This window comes from Moschus berezovskii, chromosome 3, assembly GCF_049115385.1.
Source record: "Moschus berezovskii isolate FMDL1 chromosome 3, NW_MosBer_1.0, whole genome shotgun sequence".
Classification (NCBI taxonomy): Eukaryota; Metazoa; Chordata; class Mammalia; order Artiodactyla; family Moschidae; genus Moschus; species Moschus berezovskii.
The window spans coordinates 39,373,997-39,395,412 of NC_142462.1; the positions used below are offsets into that span (position 1 = coordinate 39,373,997).

Here is a 21,416-nt window from a genome sequence, read left to right on the forward strand (position 1 = left end):
CTTAGAGAAGGTCCTTTAGCATTTGTTATTAAACTGGTTTGGTGGTGCTGAATTCTGTTAAGTTTCGCTTGACTGTAAAGGTTTTGATTTCTCTATTAAATATGAATGAAGCCCTTGCTGGATAGAGTAATCTTGGTTGTAGGCTTTTCTCTTTCATCACTTTTAATACATTCCACCACTCCCTTCTGGCCTGCAAGTTTCTGTTGAAGAATCGGTTGATAACCTTATTTGTTGCTTTTCCCTTGCTGCTTTAATATTTTTTCCTTTGAATTTAACTTTTGTTAGCTTGATTAATATGTGTCTCATCGTGTTTCTCCTTGGGTTTATCCCTGTATGAGACTCTGTGCTTCCTGGACTTGGTTGACTATTTCCTTTCCTGTGTTTGGGAAGTTTTTGACTATAGTCTCTTCAAATATTTTCTCAGACTCTTTATCTTTCTCTTCTTCTGGGATCCCTGTAATTTGAATGGTGGTGCATTTAATGTTGTCCCAGGGGTCTCTGAGACTCCCCTCATTTCTTTTCATTTTTTTACTTTATTCTGCTCTTCACCAGTTATTTCCACCATCTAGTCTTCCAACTCGCTTATTCATTTTCTCTGCTTCCGTTGTCCTTCAGTTATTAATTCCTTCTGGTGTATTTCAGTTGTTGTGTTGTTCACCACTGTTTGTTCTTTAGTTCTTCTAGGTCTTTGGTAAACATTTCTTCTGTTTTCTTGATCTGTGCCTCCCTTCTGCTTTTGCGGTTTAGGGTTGTCTTTATTGTAAATACTCTGAATTCTTTTTTGGGTAGATTGCCTATTTCCTCTTCATTTATTTTATCTTGTAAGTTTGTACCTTGCTCCTTCGTCTGTCCTATATTGTTTTTTCATCTCTTTCTTTTTTTGGATGGATGGGGCTTTGGTTTTTCCTTGCTGGTTGGTTGGTTGACCTGCAATGTCCAGCACTGGAGTTTGCATGCAATTGGATGGAGCTGAGTCTTGGTGCTGAGATGAGGACCTCTGGGATAGCTCACATCAGTTAACATTCCCTGGGATCCTAGATTCTCTGTCGGTCTAGTGGTTTGGATTTGGTGCTCCCACAATGGGAGCTCAGGCCCAACCCCCGGCCAGGGAATGAAGACCCCCCCATACGCCATGCTGGGGGGTAGGGTGGGTAGGCAACAAAGAAAAAGGAGTGAAACAGTAAGAAAGAATAAAAAAATTAAAAAAAAATAGAAAAGAGATATTTTTCTGAAAATGAGATGATGACGACAAAGTAAAAAAAAACTACAACAGCAGAAAAAGCCAGAAAAGGCCCTAGGGGAGGAAGGTGCTTAGGCTGAAGACCCCAGCAGCTAGAAAAGGCCCTTGGGGGGGCTGTCTAGGCTCAGGACCCTCTAGGCTGGAGGGGACCCCAGAAGGTGGAGATTCAGGCCCAAGACCCCAGCAGGCTTGCCAGTGGCTGAGTGGGTGGGTGAGATGCTGGGCACATTCCCCTCTGATCCACTGTCTCCCAAAGTCCCTTCCCGTCCCCGCTAATCCTCGCTCTGTGGGTGGGCCCCTCTGAGAGTGGTGACCCCTGTCATCCTCCTGCTGCCCCTCAGGGTTTCTGCTCCCATCCCACCTCTACTTTCCTTTTCCCCCTCTTTCCCGCCATCATCCTACCCGGTCACTTGGGAATTCCGCCCATCCCTTAGGTGTCCGAGGCCTCTCAGCAGCCCTGGTAGGTGCCCGGGGTGTGAGAAGATGTGAACTCAGCATCCTTCTGCTCTGTCATCTGGAGTCTACCCATAAAAACCTTTTAGAAATTTTATGTTTTTTAAACAGATGTCTTGAGAATATTTTGTGAAACTTATCCCCAGAGTACATGAAATTCTTCCATGCTCCTGTACATCTGTTTATTTTAAATTTTATTTCTATGTATTACAGGTATATAGAAATTATTTTTAATAATTTTAAAGAGTAGTATTTATTTGGCTGTGCTGGGTCTTTGTTGCTGCACAGGCTTTTCTCTAGTTGCGATGAGCAGGGGCTACTCGCTAGTTGTGAGGTACATGAACCTCTCATTGTGGTGGCTTCTCTTGTTGTGGAGCTCAGGCTCTGGAGTGTTTAGGCTTCAGTACTTGTGGCAGGTGACCTCAGTAGTTGCAGCTCCCGGGCTCTAGAACACAGGCTCAGTAGTTTTGGTGCACAGGCTTGCCTTGCAGCATGTGGGATCTTCCTGGACCAGGGATTGAACCTGTATCTCCTGCATTGGCAGGCAGATTCTCTATCACTGAGCCACCAGGGAAGCCTAACATATTGGTTTTTATAGCTAGCAACATTGCTAACTTATTAATATTAATAATTCTATGATGAATTTAAGTTTTCTGTGTTCACAATTATGTCATCTGGAAATACTGATTTTTTTTTCCTTTATAAACTTTATATGTACTTTTTGCTTATTTAGATGCCTGCTGCTGCTGCTGCTAAGTCACTTCAGTCGTGTCCGACTCTGTGTGACCCCATAGATGGAAGCCCACCAGGCTCCCCCGTCCCTGGGATTCTCCAGGCAAGAACACTGGAGTGGGTTGCCATTTCCTTCTCCAATGTGTGAAAGTGAAAAGTGAAAGTGAAGTTGCTCAGTCATGTCCGACCCTTAGCGACCACATGGACTGCAGCCCACCAGGCTCCTCCATCCATGGGATTTTCTAGGCAAGAGTACTGGAGTGGCTTGCCATTGCCTTCTCCAATTTAGATGCCTAGGAACTTTAATAAAACATTAAGTAGGGGTAGTGATCATGTATATTCTTACCATGTGCTTGATATCAAAAGGAAGCCTTCATTATTAAGTGTAAGAATGCTTTTTAATTTTTACTTTGATCTATGAGATGTTTCAGTTCAGTTCAGTCGCTCAGTCGTGTCCGACTCTCCGCAACCCCATGAATCACAGCACGCCAGGTCTCCCTGTCCATCACCAACTCCCGGAGTTCACTCAAACTCATGTCCACAGAGTCGGTGATGCCATCCAGCCATCTCATTCTCGGTCGTCCCCTTCTCCTCCCACCCCCAACCTTTCCCAGCATCAGAGTCTTTTCCAGTGAGTCAACTCGTCGCATGAGGTGGCCAAAGTATTGCAGTTTCAGCTTTAGCATCAGTCCTTCCAGTGAACACCCAGGATTGATCTCCTTTAGCATGGACTGGTTGGATCTCCTTGCAGTCCAAGGGACTCTCAAGAGTCTTCTCCAACACCACAGTTCAAAAGCATCAATTCTTCGGCGATCAGTCCTCTTCACAGTCCAACTCTCACATCCATATATGACCACGGGAAAAACTATAGCCTTGACTAGACAGACCTTGGTTGGCAAAGTAATGTCTCTGCTTTTTAATATACTATCAAGGTTGGTCATAACTTTCCTTCCAAGGAGTAAGCGTCTTTTAATTTCATGGCTGCAATCAGCATCTGCAGTGATTTTGGAGCCCAAAAAAATAGTCTGACACTGTTTCCACTGTTTTTCCATCTATTTCCCATGAAGTGATGGGACCAGATGCCATGATCTTTGTTTTCTGAATGTTGAGCTTCAAACCAGCCTTTCTCTCTCCTCTTTCACTTTCATCAAGAGGCTTTTTAGTTCCTTTTCACTTTCTGCCATAAGGGTAGTGTCATCTGCATATCTGAGGTTATTGATATTTCTCCCGGCAGTCTTGATTCCAGCTTGTGCTTCTTCCAGCCCAGCGTTCCTCATGATGTACTCTGCATATAAGTTAAATCAGCAGGGTGACAATATACAGCCTTGACGTACTCCTTTTCCTATTTGGAACCAGTCTGTTGTTCCATGTATAGTTCTGACTGTTGCTTCCTGACCTGCATACAGGTTTCTTAAGAGGCTTTATTTGTAGTGATGCTTTCTAAGGCCCACTTGACTTCACATTCCAAGATGTCTGGCTCTAGATCAGTGATCACGTTATCGTGACTATCTTGGTCGTGAAGATCTTTTTTGTACAGTTCTTCTGTGTATTCTTGCCACCTCTTCTTAATATCTTCTGCTTCTGTTAGGTCCGTACTATTTCTGTCCTTTATCGAGCCCATCTTTGCATGAAATGTTCCCTTGGAATCTCTAATTTTCTTGAAGAGATCTCTTGTCTTTCCCATTCTGTTGTTTTCCTCTATTTCTTTTCATTGATCACTGAGGAAGGCTTTCTTATCTCTCCTTGCTATTCTTTGGAACTCTGCATTCAGATGCTTATATCTTTCCTTTTCTCCTTTGCTTTTCGCTTCTCTTCTTTTCACAGCTATTTAGAGGGGTGTTATTCAGCTTCCCATTATTTAGGGACTTCCAGATACCTTTCTGTTATTCCTTTCTAGTTTGTCAGAGAACATATTTTATATTATTTAAGTCCTGTTAGATTCATTGAGACCTGTTTCGTGACTGGAACGAGGCTTATTGTGGTAAATTGTTTGGTAAATTGTGTGTCTTTTTCCGAGTAGCAAAAGAGTAGCTTAATACTTGAGGACTATCTAAAGGATGAATGTTAGATAGCTTGTTTAAAATTCCCCATGGAAGTAGCCACTACCAAATGGAGTATTTATGCATTTAAAATTTATAGTGATTTGTGGAATTGAATACTTGTGGATGTGAGAAACCCATGTATATAGTGAAGAGTATTATGTTACAGGTGATTAATTTACATTGTAGTGACTCAAATGGCCAAAAATTATAAAACTCAATAAGGGTTTCTCTTCTTCTTTGGCTTGTGTGTGTTGGTAGGTCAGTTGTGTCCAACTGCAACCCCATGGACTGTAGCCCGCTAGCCTCCTCCGTCCATGGAATTCTCCAGACAAGAATATTGGAATGGGTAGCCATTCCCTTCTCCTGGGGATCTTCCCAACCCAGGGATCAAACCTGGTTCTTCTGCATTGCAGGCAGATTTTTTATTGTCTGAGCCATCAGGGAAGACTTTCTTTGGTTTAGTACATGTTATTACTTTTTTGTGATAAGGTTGTTGATTGTTTATGTACAGAGTATTCATAGCCTTTTCAACACCAAAAAAATACGTGAAATTTTCTGACTATTTATTCAACAAATAGTAAAATTATCATGTCCGACTCTTTGCGACCCCATGGATTGTAGACTACCAGGTTCCTCCATCCATGGGATTTTCCAGGCAAGAGTACTGGAGTGGGTTGCCATTTCCTTCTCCAGAGGATCTTCCTGACCCAGGGATCGAACCCGGGTCTCCCACATTGTAGGCAGACACTTTACCATCTGAGCCACCAGGGAAGTTCTAATAAAATTATGCATATTTTGAAAAGATGCACAACATCATTATTCCCTGGGAAAATGCAGAGTACTACTACATTGGGATATCACTACTCAGTTATTCAAATGATTACAGTTTTTAAAAATAACTGTACCAAGTGTTTTAAGGATATGGAGCAACCAGAACTTACATGTTGGTGCAAATATAAAATGATAAAACTGCTTTGGAAAATACATTTGCAGTTTCTTAAGAATTTAAGCATGCATTTGCCATTTGATTCAGCCATTTTATTTCTGCTTATTTACTAAAGATTTATACATGGATAATTCATAGCCCCTTTATTTGTACTAGTCCCCAACTTGAAGCGACCTAAATTTGTATCAGCCAGGGAATGAATAAAGAAAGTGTAGTATATCTCTACAGTGGGATTCTACTTAGTAACAGAAAGGAAGTAGGTATCAATACATAAATGGGTGTCAGAACACTTATGGTAAATGAAAGATGCCAAAAGAAAATTAATACATACTGTGTGATTCCATTCATGTGGGATTTTCAGAAATCCTAACTAAACGGTAGTGGCAGTGGGTGACCGCTGCATCAGTGCAGGCATGGGTGCTGGGAGGCAGCGCTGGCAGAGGAGCAGAAGGACACTAACGGGCCTGCCAGTTATGTTCATTTCGTTGATTAGTGATAGTTTCACAGGTGGTCAAAACTCATGTTGTAAGCTTTAATTGTAAGCAGTTCATTGTATGTCAGTTAATCCTCAGTAAAATTGTGAAGAGAGAAAATAAGATGCGATACAGATAAATAGAATGTTACTCAGCCAGGAGAAGCGATTCTGCCATTTGTGACATCATCAATGGACCTTGACATTATGCCAAGTGAAATAAGCCAGAAAGAGAAACACAGATACTGCATGGTATCTCTTGTATGTGGACTCTTAAAAAAATCAGAAGCAGAGTATTAACGTGGTTGGGGCCAGGGTGTGGAGAAAATAGGGAGAGGTTAGTAAATGGCAAAATTTTCCAGCTATAAGAGGAATACAGTTTGAAGAGCTCATGTAAAGTATGGTGACTGTAATTGATAATACTGTGTTGTATAACTGACATGTGCTAAGAAAGTAGAACTTAAATGTTTTCACTAAAAGAAGTATTGATAAATATGTGAGGTGATAGATGTGCTGATTAATTAGATAGAAGGTACTTTTTCACAGCATCAAGTCACTGTAATAATCTTACAAATTTTATATCAGTTTTACATTAGTAAAACTGGAATAGAAAAAAGAATGAAAGAAAAAGAAAGAAAGTCTTTATAGCAAATTAGGATTGGAAAGAAAATTCCTTTAAACAGAATGTCTGTTTAAAAATAAATGGATAAAAAGTCTAGGGCAAACATCATTCTCATGGGTAATGTTAGAAGAATTCTTTTAAAATTCAGAAATGGAACAAATATACTCATTTTCTCTGTTCTTTAATACTGTATTAGACATCCTAGCTATGCAAAAAAAAAGAAATTAAGATGGTAGCATGATAATTAGGAATGATGGAAATCAGTCACTGTTTGCAGATAAATATACACTTTGATGGACTTCCCCACATGGCACAGTGGTAAAGAACCCATCTGCTGATGCAAGAGATGCAGTTTCACCCCTTGGGGTTGGGAAGATTGCCTGGAGGAGGAAATGGCAACCCACTCCAGTATTCTTCCCTGGACAATTCCATTGACAGAGGAATGGGGTATAGTGTATGGGGTTGCAAAGAGTCAGACATGACTGAGCCACTGAACACAGCATAGCATACACATTTACATAAAAATCTCACGAGAGACTATAAGTCAACAGTTAAAAATAATAGAGGATTTTTTTTTTAGCAAGATTGGCTGGATACATGCTTAATAGACCAAAAAATCAATTGCATATTCTAATTGCACAGAGCAAGTGAAAGCCGCTTAGTCATGTCCCACTCTTTACGACCCCATGGAGTACGGTCCATGGAATTCTCCAGGCCAGAATACTGGAGTGGGTAGCCTTTCCCTTCTCCAGGGGTTCTTTGCAACCCAGGGATTGAACCCAGGTCTCCCGCATTGCAGGCAGATTCTTTACTAGCTGAGCCACAAGGGAAGCCCAAGAATACTGGAGTGGGTATCCTATCCCTTCTCTAGCAAATCTTCCCAACCCAGGAATTGAACCGGGGTCTCCTGCATTGAAGGCAGGTTCTTTACCAACTGAGCTATCAGGGGAAGCCCAACTACACAGAGAACATGTGATTAAAAGGAAGACACTGTTTTATGTTAATAGTAGAGATTATCAGGTACCTAGAACTAGATCTGCCACAAATATGCAATATCTCTATAGGACAAATTTTAAAAATTAGAACAACAGTAAGATCTGAATGAATGAAAGAAAGGTCCGTCTAGTCAAAGCTGTGGTTTTTCCAGTAGTTGTGTATGGATGTGAGAGTTGGACTGTAAAGAAAGCTGAGTGCAGAAAAACTGATACTTTTGATCTGTGGTGTTGGAGAAGACTCTTGAGAGTCCCTTGAACTGCAAGGAGATCAAACCAGTTAATCCTGAAGGAAATCAGTCCTGAATATTCATTGGAAGGAGTGATGCTGAAGGTGAAGCTCCAATACTTTCGCCACCTGATGGGAAGAACTGACTCACTGGAAAAGACCCTGATGCTGGGATTGAAGGTGGGAAGAGAAGGGGACAACAGAGGATGAGATGGTTGGATGGCATCAGACTCGATGGACATGAGTTTGAGTAAGCTTTGGGAGTTGGTGATGGACAGGAAAGCCTGGCGTGCTGCAGTCCATGGAGTCTCAAAGAGTCGGACACAACTGAGCGACTGAACTGAACTGAAATGAAAGAATACACTGTATTCACAGTTAAAATCCTCACCAGTTTTATCTGTAGATTCAATTCAATTCGAGTCAAAATCCCAAAGAGGTTTTTCAAGGATCATGGTAAGATGGTTTTTAAACTTCTGTGAAGGGACCATAGGGCCGAGAGTAACCATGACACTTGTGAAGAAGAGGAGCAGGGAGGGTAGACTTACCCTTTCAACATGAGGACTTATTAGGACATAATAATAATACAGTGTGCTACAGTTTAAGGATGGATAAGTTGGCAAACAGAATAGAGAGACCTGAAGCAGGTCATACTGAAATGAAACTCAGTTTTGACCAAGTAGTATGTCAGTTTAAAGGAGAAAGGAGGGATTTAATATTTTTTTTAATATATTTTTTTTGACATGTACCATTTTAAAGTCTTTTTGGACTTTGTTACAATATTGCTTTTATCTTTCTGTGTTTTGGCCCTGAGGCCTAGGGGATCCTTGCTTCCTGACCAGGGATTGAACCTGTACCCCCTGCATTGGAAGACAAAGTCTTAACCACTGGACCACTGGGGAAGTCCCAGAGGGATTTAATATTTGGAGCTGGGTAAAGTGGTTATCTATTTTAACATGGAAAAAGGTGAAATTGGATCACTGCTTCACATGCTATTAAAATACTTCTGCATGGATTGAAGGTGAAAGTTTAGTCAGTCATGGATTAAGGTGATAGCAAAAGTTTAAAACTTTTAGGGAGAAATATAGATGAATATGTTTTGGACTTTTGAGTAGGGAAAGATTGCTTAAAGAAAGCACAAAAAAGTGTTATCTATAAAGGAAAAGATCAATAAATTTGGCTACATTAAGAACTTTGACCTTTTTCTTATACCATATAAAAAATCAACTCTGAATGGATTAAGATTTAAGTGTGAGGCCCCAAATTATAAAAACTCCTAGAAGAAAACAGGATAGCAGCTTCATAGCATTTATCTTGGCAGTGATTTCTTGGATGTTACACGAGAAACACAACAATAAAAATGAAAGTATATTAAACTGAAAAGTTTCTGTACCCCAAAGGCAGTAAACTAGTAAAAAGACAGTCTATACAATGGGAGAAAAATATTTACAAACAATATATCTATTAAGGGTCTAGTATCCAAAATATTTATGAAGCACCTCTAGCTTAAAAAACAAATAATTTGATTTAAAATTGGATAGAAGACCTTAATAGACATTTTTCAAAGATGAGGTACAAATGACCAACATATGTGAAAAGACACTGAGCATGACTAATCATCCAGCAGATGATCAAAATCCCAAGGTTATCACTTGATACTTCTTGTTCAGTCGCTCAGTCCTGTCCAACTTTGCAAGCCCATGGACTGCAGGGTGCCAGGCTTCCCTGTCCTTCACGGTCTCCAGTAGTTTACTTAAACTCATGTCCACTGGGTCCATCCACTGAGTCAGTCCATCGTCCATCCAACTATCTCATCCTCTGTCTCCCTCTTCTCCTGCCCTCAGTCTTTCCTAGCATCAGGGTCTTTTCCAATGAATCGGCTCTTTGCATCAGATGGCCAAAGTATTTTAGCTTTGGCTTCAGCATCATTCCTTCCAATGAATATTCAGGGTTGATTTTCTTTAGGATTGACTGGTTTGAACTTGCTGTCTAAGGGACTCTCAAGAGTCTTCTCTAGCACCACAGTTTGAAAGCATCAGTACTTCAGTGCTCAGCCTTCTTTATGGTCCAACTCTCACATCACGTCTGTACATGACTACTGGAAAAGTCATAGCTTTGACTATATGGACATTTGTTGACAAAGTGATGTCTCTGCTTTTTAATCCACCAAGTTTGTCATAGCTTTTCTTCAAGGAGCAAGCGTCTTTTCATTTCATGGCTGCAGTCACCATCTGCAGTGAGTTTGGTGCCCAAGAAAATAGTCTGTCACTGTTTCCATAGTTTCCCCATCCATTTGCCATGAAGTGATGGGACCAGATGCTGTGATCTTAGTTTTTTGAATGTTGAGTTTCAAGCATGCTTTTTCATTCTCCTCTTTCACCTTCATCAGGAGGCTCTTTAGATCCTCTTTGCTGTCTGCCATTAGGGTCCATCTGCATATCAGAGGTTATTGCTGTTTCTCCTGGCAGTCTTGTTTCCAGCTTGTGATTCATCCAGCTAGGCATTTCACATGATGTACTCTGCATGTAAGTTAAATAAGCAGGGTGACAATATACAGCCTTGACATATTCCTTTCCCAATTTTGAATCAGTCGTATGTTCCATGTGTCCATTTCTGACTGTTGCTTCTTGACCTGCATACAGGTTTCTCAGGAGGCAGGTAAGGTAGTCTGGTATTCCTATGTCTTTAAGAATTTTCCACAGTTTGTTGTGATCCATATAGTCAAAGGCTTTCACATAGTCAGTGAAGCAGAAGTAGATGTTTTTCTGAAATTTCCTTGCTTTTTCAATGATCCAGCAGATGTTGGCAGTTTGCTCTCTGGTTCCTCTGCCTTTGCTAAATCAAGCTTGTATGCCTGGAAGTTCTTGGTTCACATTCTGTTGAAGCCTACCTTGAAGGATTTTGAGTGTTACCTTGCTAGCATGTGAAATGAGTGCAGTTGTGTGGTAGTTTGAAGTATTCTTTGGCATTGCCTTTGTTTGGGATTGGATTGAAAACTGACCTTTTCCAGTCCTGTGGCCATTGCTGAGTTTTCCAAATTTGCTGGCATAATGAGTGCAGCACTTTAACAGTATCATCCTTTAGGATTTGAAATAGCTCAGCTGGAAGTCCATCACCTCCACTAGCTTTGTTCTTAATAATGCTTCCTAAGGCCCACTTGACTTTTCACTCTAGGGTGTCTGTGATGAGTGACCACACCGTCGTGACTGTCTGGGTCATTAAAACCTTTTTTGTATAGTTCTGTGTATTCCTGCCACCTCTTCTTAATCGCTTCTGCTAGGTCCATACCATTTCTGTCCTTTATTGTGCCCACCTTTTCATGAAGTGTTCCCTTCGTATCTCTAATTTTCTTGAAGAGATATCTAGTCTTTCCTATACTTGGTATGATGGCCATAGTTAAATACCAAACAAGTGCTAGTGAGGCTGTGGAGAAATCAGAGCCTGTGCTTTGTTGGTGGGAATGTAGAATGATAAGCTATGGAAAACTGTGGAGATACCTCAAAAAATTTAAAATAGAATAGCTATATGATCTAGCAGTCCCTCTTCTGGATATTTATCTAGAAGAATTGAAATCAAGATCATGAGATTTGTACTCCTGTGTTCATTGTAGCCATATGCACAGTTTAAGAGGTGGAAACAACGTAGATGTCTCTTGATGGGTAAATGGATAATTAAAATGTGGTATTTACATACAATAGGGTATCATATACTCCTTCTGAAAGAGGAAAATCTTGTCATAGGCTGCAACATGAATTACCTTTGAGGGCGTTACACTGGGCAGAATAAGCCAGTCATAGAAGGAGCAGCACCTCATGATTCTAATCATGGAAGCTTCTGAAGTAATCATATTCTAGAAGATGAAAGTGGAACGGTGGTTGCCAGGGACTGAAGAAAAGGGGAAAGAGTTGCTAGTAATGAGTAGAGAATTTCAGTCACAAGATGGAAAAGTTCTGGAGATCTGTAAAATAATGTGCAGACAGTTAACAGTGCTGTAGAGTTCATGTTGTGTTTTTTCTGTAAAAAATAATGAAGAACTTTATCAAAAAGATACTGTAAAGAATGTAGAAAGATAAATCATAGACTCTGAGAAGAGAGAATTCACACAACCTGCAAATAATTTGTACTAAGAATAAAAAATTCTTTCAACCAGTAAAAAATGTCAATACACCAAGGGAAAAATGGACAAATGGGACTTGCCTGCTGGTCCAGTGCAAGGGGTGTAGTTTCAATCCTTGGTTGGGGAACTAAGATCCCACATGCCATGGGGGGCGGCAGTCAATCAATCAGTAAGAAAATAAGACAAAAGATATGAATGGACATATTACGGAAGAGGCAATAAATGCTGCTACTATTAATAATATGAAGAGATGTTAAAATCATTAATGATCAGGAAACATAAGACTGTAATAAGATAGCATTTAGCACACACTTGTGGAAAATTTTTAAAGTTCTGATGATACTAAGTATATATTGATTTACTATCTTCTGACTTGGATATTGCTATAATCCTTTTACTAAATCATCTCCATTTATTGCTTGGTTGAGTAGATGTTGTCATCAGGTAGCTTTCGTTTCTCCTCCAAGAGGAGCTCATTGATTACTCATGTTTGAGAATGTTTACCGTTTATACTTGAAGACCACCTTGACCAGGTAGAGCAAATCATTAATACTAACTTGAGTTCAGAATGCAGGAAAAGTGCAGAAAAGAGAATTTTTATAGGGAGTTGAGGAAGGAAGCTATTCCTGTAGAAATATGTTTGTGACTGCATAAGGTAAAGGAGATATTAATGTCATCTTTCTGACTAGTCCATGTGGTCCCTGAAGAAGGGATGGTACCTGCCATACAGAAGAGTAGATACAAAGAAAGCTGTAAGTAGGTTGATTAGACTGGAGGGAATTTACAGCACTAGAGAATACGTTTTGAGTTCTTGATGATCCACTAAGATATTAGGAACTTCCCATTTTTTTCTTCATATTTCCCTAATCTTTGGGTTATCCATTTGACCCCTAGTATTTTTAAAAGGAGACTGATTTTTCAGATATCATAAGTAGATTCTTGTTATGATCTTTAGAGATTGTTGATAATGACCTTTTCCTGAAATATATATATATATGTTAAGAAATGAAAGTTCAATGACTTTAATTTTTGGTTCTAAAACGTTACATCTAATTTTTTGGATTTTTTTCCCCCTTACATTCTAAATAATTGGTAGAAATATGTAATTTTTTTGGCTTTAATTTCAGGTGAGAATATTCAAGTTGCCACCTTGCAGGATGGGTATTAAAGCATATACGTCTTTTAACCTTTCAGGAGGAGGTATATACATGTATTTTAGCTTATGTATGTTACTTTTTTACTTAGAAGACCTGTGTTCATATGTTAGAAGTAGATTCTTAGATTTGAAGGTTCTACATACATTTTAGGAATTTAAAAAATTTATTGTGTGATACTTAAGACAGTATCTTAAGATACTTAAGTACTTAAAATACTTAAAACCTAGATTTAACAGATTATTAACATGTTAATATATTTATTTTTTCTGAAGTAGTGTAAGCTACAGCTGTTACATTTTAGCCCTTAATATGTCAGTATGAATCTCTTAATAAAGTTTCTTTTTTAATATTTGAATATCTTCTTTTTTATTGGATTATAATTGCGTTACAATGTTGTGTAGTTTCTTCTGTACAATAAAGTGAATCAAGCTATATGTGTACATATATCCAAACCCTCCTGACTTCCCTCCTCCTCACCTCTTTCCCACCCATTTAGGTCATCACAGAGCTCAACTTCCTGTGGTTTATAGCAGGTTCCTACTCGCTATCCATTTTATACATCTGTTGTTGATGTTCAGTCGCTCAGCTGTATCTGACTCTTTTCGACCCCCTGGACTGCAGCACCCCAGGCTTCCCTGTCCTTCACCATGTCCCGGAACTTGCTCAAACTCATGTCCATTGAGTCGGTGATGCCATCCAACCATCTCATCCTCTCTTGTCCCCTTCTTCTCCTGCCTTCAGTCTTTCCCAGAGTCAGGGTCTTTTCCAGTGAGTCAGTTCTTTGCATCATGTGGCTGAAGTATTGGAGCTTCAGCATCAGTCTTTCCGAAGAATATTCAGGGTTTATTTCCTTTAGGATTGACTGGTTTGATCTCCTTGCAGAGTAAGGGACTCTCAAGTCATGCGACGAGCTGACTCACTGGAAAACAGTCTGATGCTGGGAAGGATTGGGGCAGGAGGAGAAGGGGACGACAGAGAATGAGATGACTTGATGGACATGAGTTTGAGTGAACTCCGGGATTTGGTGATGGACAGGGAGGCCTGGCGTGCTGTGATTCATGGGGTCTCAAAGAGTCGGACACGACTGAGCGACTGAACTGAACTGAACTGAACTGAAGTCTTCTCCAATACCACAGTTCAAAAGCATCAATTCTCTGGCACTTTGCCTTCTTTATGGTCCAGCTCTCACATCAATACGTGACTACTGGAAAAACCATGGCTTTGACTAGATGGACCTTTGTTGGCAAAGTAATGTCTCTCTGCTTTTTAATACACTGTCTAGGTTTGTCATAGCCTTTCTTTCAAGAAGCAGATGTCTTTTAATTTCATGGCTGCAGTCACTATCTGCGGTGATTTTGGTGCCCAAGAAAATAAAGTCTGTCACTGTTTCCATATTTATTTGCCATGAAGTGATGGGACTGGATGCCTTGATCTTATTGAATGTTGAGTTTTAAGCCAGCTTTTCCACTCTCCTCTTTCACCTTCATTAGGAAGCTCTTTAGTTCCTCTTTTCTTTCTGCCATAAGAGTGGTATCATCTGCATATCTGAGGTTGTTGATCCTTCTGGCAATCTTGATTCCAGCTTGTGTTTTAATCCAGCCTGTCATTTCATATGATGTACTCTGCATGTAAGATAAATAAGCAGGATGACAATATACAGCCTTGACATACTCCTTTCCCAGTTTGGAACCAGTCCGTTGTTCCATGTCTGGTTCTAACTGTTGCTTCTTGACCTGCATACGGGTTTCTCAGGAGGCAGGTGAGGTGTTCTGGTATTCCCATTGCTTGAAGAATTTTCCACAGTTTGCTGTGATCCACACAGCCAAAGGCTTTAGCATAGTCAATGAAGCAGAAGTAGATGTTTTTCTGGAATTCTTTTGCTTTTTCTCTGATCCAACGGGTGTTGGTAATTTATTCTCTGGTTCCTCTTCCTTTTCTAAATCTAGCTTGTATGCCTGGAAGTTCTCCGTTCACGTATTGTTGAAGCCTAGTTTGAAAGATTTGAGCAGTACCTTGCTAGCATATGAAATGAGCACAATTGTATGGTAGTCTGAACATTCTTTGGCATTGGAATGAAAATTGACCTTTTCCAGTCCTGTGGCCACTGCTGTTTTTTCCATAGTAGTGTATATATGGGGCTTCTCTGGTAGCTCAGACAGTAAAGAATCCTCCTGCAATGCAGGAGACCTGGGCTGGGAAGATCCCCTGGAGGAGGACATGGAAACCCACTCCAGTATTTTTTATTGCCTGGAGAATCCCCAGTGACAGAGGAGCCTGGTGGGCTATAGTCCATGGGGTCGTAACAACTGACGACTAAGCACAGTGCAGTGTATATATGTCAATCTTAATCTCCCAATGCCTCCCACCCTCCACTCCCCCTCCCCCTTGCCCACGTGTCTGTTCTTTACCTCTGCATGTCTATTTTTACCTTGGAAGTAGGTTCATGTGTACTATTTTTCTAGAGTCTACATATATGTGTTATTTGTTTTTCTCACTTGCTTCACTATATATGACAGACTCTAAGTCCATCCATATCTCTACAAATAACCCAATTTCATACCTTTTTATGGCTGAGTAATATTCCATTGCATATATGTACCACATTGTTTTGTCCATTCATCTGTGGTTGGACACTGAGGTTGTTTCCATGTCATGGCTGTTGTAACTAGTGCTGCATTGAGCATTGGGGTACATACGTCTTTTTGAATTACGATTTTCTCAGAATATGTGCCCAGGAGTGGGATTGCTGGGTTTATGGTGGTTCTGTTTTTAGTTTTTTAAAGAACCTCCGTACTGTTCTCCCAAAAGACACTTTGTTGTCATTCAGTCGCCAAGGTGTGTCTGACTCTTTTGACTCCATGGACTGTAGCACTCCAGGCCTCCCTGTCCCCCACCATCTCCCGGAGTTGCCCAAGTTCATGTCCATTGAATTAGTGATGCTATCCAACCACCTCATCTTCTCTCACACTCTTCCTCTGTCTTCAGTCTTTCCCAGGATCTGGGTCTTTTCCCATGAATTGGCTGTTCTCATCAGGTAGCCAAAGTATTAGAGCTTCAGCTTCAGTACCCGTTCATCCAATGAGTATTCAGGGTTGATTTCCTTTTAAGGTTGACTAGTTGGATCTCCTTGCTGTCAAAGGGTCTCTGAAGAGTCTTCTCCAGCACCACAGTTCAAAAGCATCAATTCTTCCATGCTCTGCCTTCTTTATGGTCCAGTTTTCACAGCCATATGTGACCTTTGGAAAGACCATAGCTTTGACTATATGGACCTTTGTCCGCAAAGTGATGTCTGCTTTTTAACACAGGTTTGTTGTAGCTTTTCTTCCAAGAAGCAGTTGTCTTCTAATTTCACAGTTTCAGTCACCATCTGCAGTGATTTTAGAGCCCAAGAGGAAATCTGTCACTGCTTCCACATTTTCCTCTTCTATTTACCATGAAGAGATTGAACCAGATGCCATTATCTTAGTTCTTTGTGTGTTTTGTTTTAATATTTAGTTGTAAGCTGGCTTTTTCACTCCCCTCTTTCACCCTCATGAAGAGGTTCTTAAGTTCTTTGCTTTCTCTCATTAGAGTGGTATCACCCGCATATCTGAGGTTGTTGGTATTTCTCTTGGTAATCTTGATTCCAGCTTGTAACTCACCCAGCCTGGCATTTCTCATGACGTGCTCTGTGTATAAGTTAAATAAACAGGGTTACAATAAACAACAGACTTGTCGTACTCCTTTCTCAATCCTGAACCAGTCAGTTGTTCCGTACAAAGTTCTAACTGTTGCATCTTGACCCACATGCAGGTTTCTCAGGAGACAGGGAAGATGGTCTTGTATTCGCATCTCTTTAAGAGCTTTCCACAGTTTGTTAGTATCCACACAGTCAAAGACTAGCATAGTCAGTGAAACAGAGGTAGATGTTTTTCTGGAATCCCCTTGCTCTCTGTATGATCCAGAGAGTGTTGGCAATTTGATCTCTGGTTTCTCTGCCTTTTCTAAATCCAGGTTATATGCCTGGAAGTTCTCACTTCACGTGATGCTAAAGTCTAGCTTTTGAGGATTTTGAGCATAAACTTAATAGCATGGGAAATGAGCACCGGACTAATTGTCCAGTGGTTTGCACATTCTTTAGTACTACCCTTCTTGGGAATTGGGATGAGGATCAACCTTTTCCAGTCCTGTGGCCACTGCTGTGTTTTCCAAATTTGCTGACATATTGAGTGCAGCACTTTGATAGCATCATCTTTTAGGATTTTAAATAGCTTTGCTGGAATTCCATTGCCTCCACTAGCCTTACTGATAGCATTACTTCCTGAGGCCCACTTGATTTCACACTACGATGTCTGGCTCTGGGTGAGTGACCACACCATCGTGGTTATACGGGTCATTGAGACCTTTTTGTATAATTCTTCTATGTATCCTTTCCGTCTCTTCTTGATCTCTTCTTCTTCTATTAGGTCTTTACTGTTTCTTTTATTGGGCCCATCTTTGGATGAAATGTTCCTTTATATTTCTGATTTTCTTGAAGAGAAAAAGTCTTTCCCTTTCTGTTGTTTTCCTCTATTTCTTTCCCTTGTTTGTTGAAGAAGAGGAAATTTGACAGATAGATTCAAGAGATCAGATCTAACAAACAGAGTGCCTGAAGAACTATAGATAGAAATCCGTAATATTGTACAGTAGGCAGCGAACATGGAGAAGGCAATGGCAACCCACTCCAGTACTCTTGCCTGGAAAATCCCATGGACAGAGGAGCCTGGTAGGCTGCAGTCCATGGGATCGTTAGGAGTTGGACACGACTGAGCGGCTTCACTTTCACTTTCATGCATTGGAGAAGGAAATGGCAACCCACTCCAGTGTTCTTGCCTGGAGAATCCCAGGGACGGGGGAGCCTGGTGGGCTGCTGTCTCTGGGGTCATACAGAGTCGGACACGACTGAAGTGACTTAGCAGCAGCAGCAGCAGGCAGTGAACAAAATCATTCCAAAAGACCTCTTATGTAAGCACAATAGCATTATCTGACCAAACAAAATCAAGAATAATTTAAAAATATCTGATATCCAACCCACATTCAGATTTCTTTAGTCACTTTCAAACTGGCTTTTTAAAGTTCTCTTATTTAAACCAGGATGCATTTGAGTGGATTCCTTTATTATAGAACAGTGTACCTCCCTGCCACCTTTTTCACACCTTACTTTTCACTTGAAGAAGATAAGACCTTAGTCCTGTAGACCAGAATGTTACCATCTCCTGTATTGTGGCAACCTTTACCATGTTACTTTAGTCTGAATTTCCTCTAAGGGTCACAAAATCTGGTTGTTCAACTCCTGTTGATACTAAGATGCGTCAGTATGTTCAGGTTTAGAATTGTCTGTTTTTAAAGTAGAGTATATTTGCTGGGATAATATGAAGATTTTTGTGTGATAATACTTTCATAACTCTAATGATAATATTTCTGGAGTGCTCATCATATTCTGCAAAGTACTTAATAAAAATATTTCATAAATAATTGTTAATAAATATTAGTTGATTTATGTTTTAAAGTTTTTTTATATACTCCTTTCCTTTAGGTTTGCTATCCATTTCCTGTGTGAAAAGATAAGACAGTTTCTTTCTTTTTTCATTACAGATTTTCAGATACTGATGTTACAAACAATAAAATATTGGAACATAGAGTTGAGGAAAAGACTTAAATCAGGTAGGTAAATAATAAAAGCCTAAAGAAACAATAGAAGCATTCATTTTATAAAGGTTGTAATTGGGATAAATGACAGAATTGGAAAATGAACTTTAGAATACTGTCAGCATTAAGTTTCCTAAATTTGGTAATTGTACCTCAATTATATGAAAATATTCTGAGGTGCTTAGGATGAAGAAGGTATGATGTATACAGTCTACTTTCAAATGGGTCAGAAAAAGTAAATGATATATAGTATGAGAGAGTGTTTGGTGAATTTATGGGCTAACAGTAACTCATATATTACCATAGAAATATAAATTGGTCCAGTCTTTCTGGAAAGCATTGGTAATTTTTCTTAGGTTTTTAGCTTAGCCCAGCAGTCTTACTTTTTCTCCTGTAGTAATTGTAAAGACACTACAATAAGATGTATGTATAAAGATATTTATATGAGAGTTTATGAAATTAAAGAATTAATAAATTGGCAATAACCTGAATAAGAGGCTGACTAAATATAATTGAAAACCATGTAAGCATTAAAAATGATAATGTCAATCTGTATTTATTAACATCTATATTTTTAAGCGTTAAAGCTGGCTACTAAAAGCTATGAATGGTGTTAATCTATTTTTGTCTTTCAAAAAAGATGCATGTATAGATACTTGAATGTTTGTACATATTTGGTTAGAGGTAATCTGCCTCCATATTTGCGTTTTTGTGTACATAGACCTTTGGAAAGATGATACAGTATGTTGCCAGTGGTTATTTTTTTAATAAGTTTATAAGTGATTTTTATACTCTTTTGTGTTGAGTTTTTCAGAAAGAGTATATGTTGCTTTTCTCACTGTCTTATTTCTAAAATAATGCTTTTTATGAAGGTTATGCTTTTGATTTATTTTGTCCTTTTGCAGCTGTGTTTGCAGTGCAATAAAAATAGTGCTACATTTGCTGATAACTCTACTAGATTCAAGTATCTGAGGGGTTCTTATGAGGCCGAATTCTGATTTTGAGTCTTATTGGTCAACTGCTTTCATTCTGTTCCATGGCTAGAGTCCGTTTTCTTAATGCTCTATTGATTTGTCTTGCAAATGTGATGCTGTTCACATAGCTTAGCTGAAGTACATTACCCTTTTGGAACATCCGAGAATATGTTCTCTTAATGACAATAGTGTAGTGCCTTTGCATATAGAACTTACGTGTATACTTCTGCTGGTCAACAGCCTGTGCTTTGATAGTAATACTGGTTTTAGTTTTCATAGTTTCTTTAGCTTTGAGCAGTTAGTTTTGAGGGCATCTTCTGTTACACTTTTGTTTTACATCTTGCTTTTCTTTAACAGATTTTGCTGCTGTTAGTTAAAGACATGGATCCTGAATCAGAGGGACCACCAGTTATCACAGTGACACCGCTTCAGCAAATGTTCGCCTCTTGCACTGGAGCTATACTGACATCCCTGATGGGTAAAATAATGTTAGGATGTAGATGATGTATCTGAATGAATTATTGATCCCACTTGAGTTTTACTGTGAAATACTGATAATATTATCATTGATGCTTCAGCGTGATAACAGAAAAGAACCCTGGACAGAGAATCGAGAGGCTAGAATTTTAGTCTTTACTTTGCTGTTCTCAGGATGAATGTACTTCGGGATTGTCCTCATTCTCTTTGAACTTAATTTCTCCTCTGTAAATTTAGGGGCTTAGATCTGAAGTTCTTTGAGGTCTCTGTCAATATCAAACTTTTATGACTATTATCCTTTTTAAAATAGTAAAAATATGGGGTTAAATATTAGCATAATGAAAAATACAGAAGTTGGGCAACTTACAGTAGCAAGAAATTCAGATTATCTTTTACTTTGCTTTTAGTGAATTGCTTAAATTTCTCTGGACTACATTTCTCTGTCTTTAAATGAATTTTTTATAGACACTGCCAAATGACACAGTAGGTGACAGTTTAACATTTTAATGAGTTGGCTAGTTTATTTAAATAAGATAGCACTTGTTTGTCTGTCAGTCGTGTCTGACTCTTTGTGATCCCATGGAGTGTAGTCCACCAGGCTTCTCTGTCAATGAAATTTTCCAGGCAGGAATATTGGAGTGGGTTGCCATTTCCTTTTCTGTGGGGTCTTCCTGACCCTGGGGTTGAACCCAGGTCTCCTACATTGCAGGCAGATTCTTTACTGTCTGAGCCACCAGAAAGCCCAAGATGGTTAGAACAAATGTAAACTAATTGCTTAAGAATGTAGTATTTTACTTCAGATCATAATGCCATTTTCCTTTGCTGCACTGTTCCCAAATAGAGTAACACAATATGGTAGCAAGAATCAGTTATTACTAGCTCACTCAAATTTGCAATACCTGTGGTTTTTATTTGATACAGGTGCATTTAACAGAGGGAGACTTTAATTTAATATGGGGAGACTTATATTATTTGATTATTGATTACTTGTAATACATTTAAGTGGTCTTTTGGAACATTTTTTATCTTAGAATACATATTTTCTTACAAATACTAGTATTTTAGCTTTAATGTTAATGGAATTATAGCTGTAGAAATAGTATAAATGAGAGTTTGCTGCTGCTGCTAAGTTGCTTCAGTCGTGTCCGACTCTGTGTGACCCCATTGACAGCAGCCCACCAGGCTTCACCGTCCCTGGGATTCTCCAGGCAGGAACACTGGAGTGGATTGCCATTTCCTTCCCCAGTGCGTGAAAGTGAAAAGTGAAAGTGAAGTCTCTCAGTCATTTCTGACTCGTAG

At 39.5% G+C, this 21,416-nt stretch overlaps 1 protein-coding gene across 4 annotated transcripts in view; it reads left to right on the forward strand.

Moving 5' to 3' along the window:
• LOC129552316 (mitochondrial glutathione transporter SLC25A40) overlaps positions 1–21,416 on the forward strand; it is a 67,076-nt gene that overhangs the window by 21,082 nt on the left and 24,578 nt on the right. For 3 of the 4 annotated variants that reach the window (XM_055420604.2, XM_055420603.2, XM_055420602.2), the window contains 2 exons: positions 18,613–18,681; positions 19,998–20,118. In XM_055420604.2, coding sequence (XP_055276579.2) covers positions 20,022–20,118 — 97 coding nt within the window. In that variant the 5' untranslated portion in view covers positions 18,613–18,681; positions 19,998–20,021. Of the gene's footprint in view, positions 1–8,453; positions 8,659–18,612; positions 18,682–19,997; positions 20,119–21,416 lie in introns of those variants that run through there. The other variant, XM_088833763.1, reaches the window with a different exon arrangement.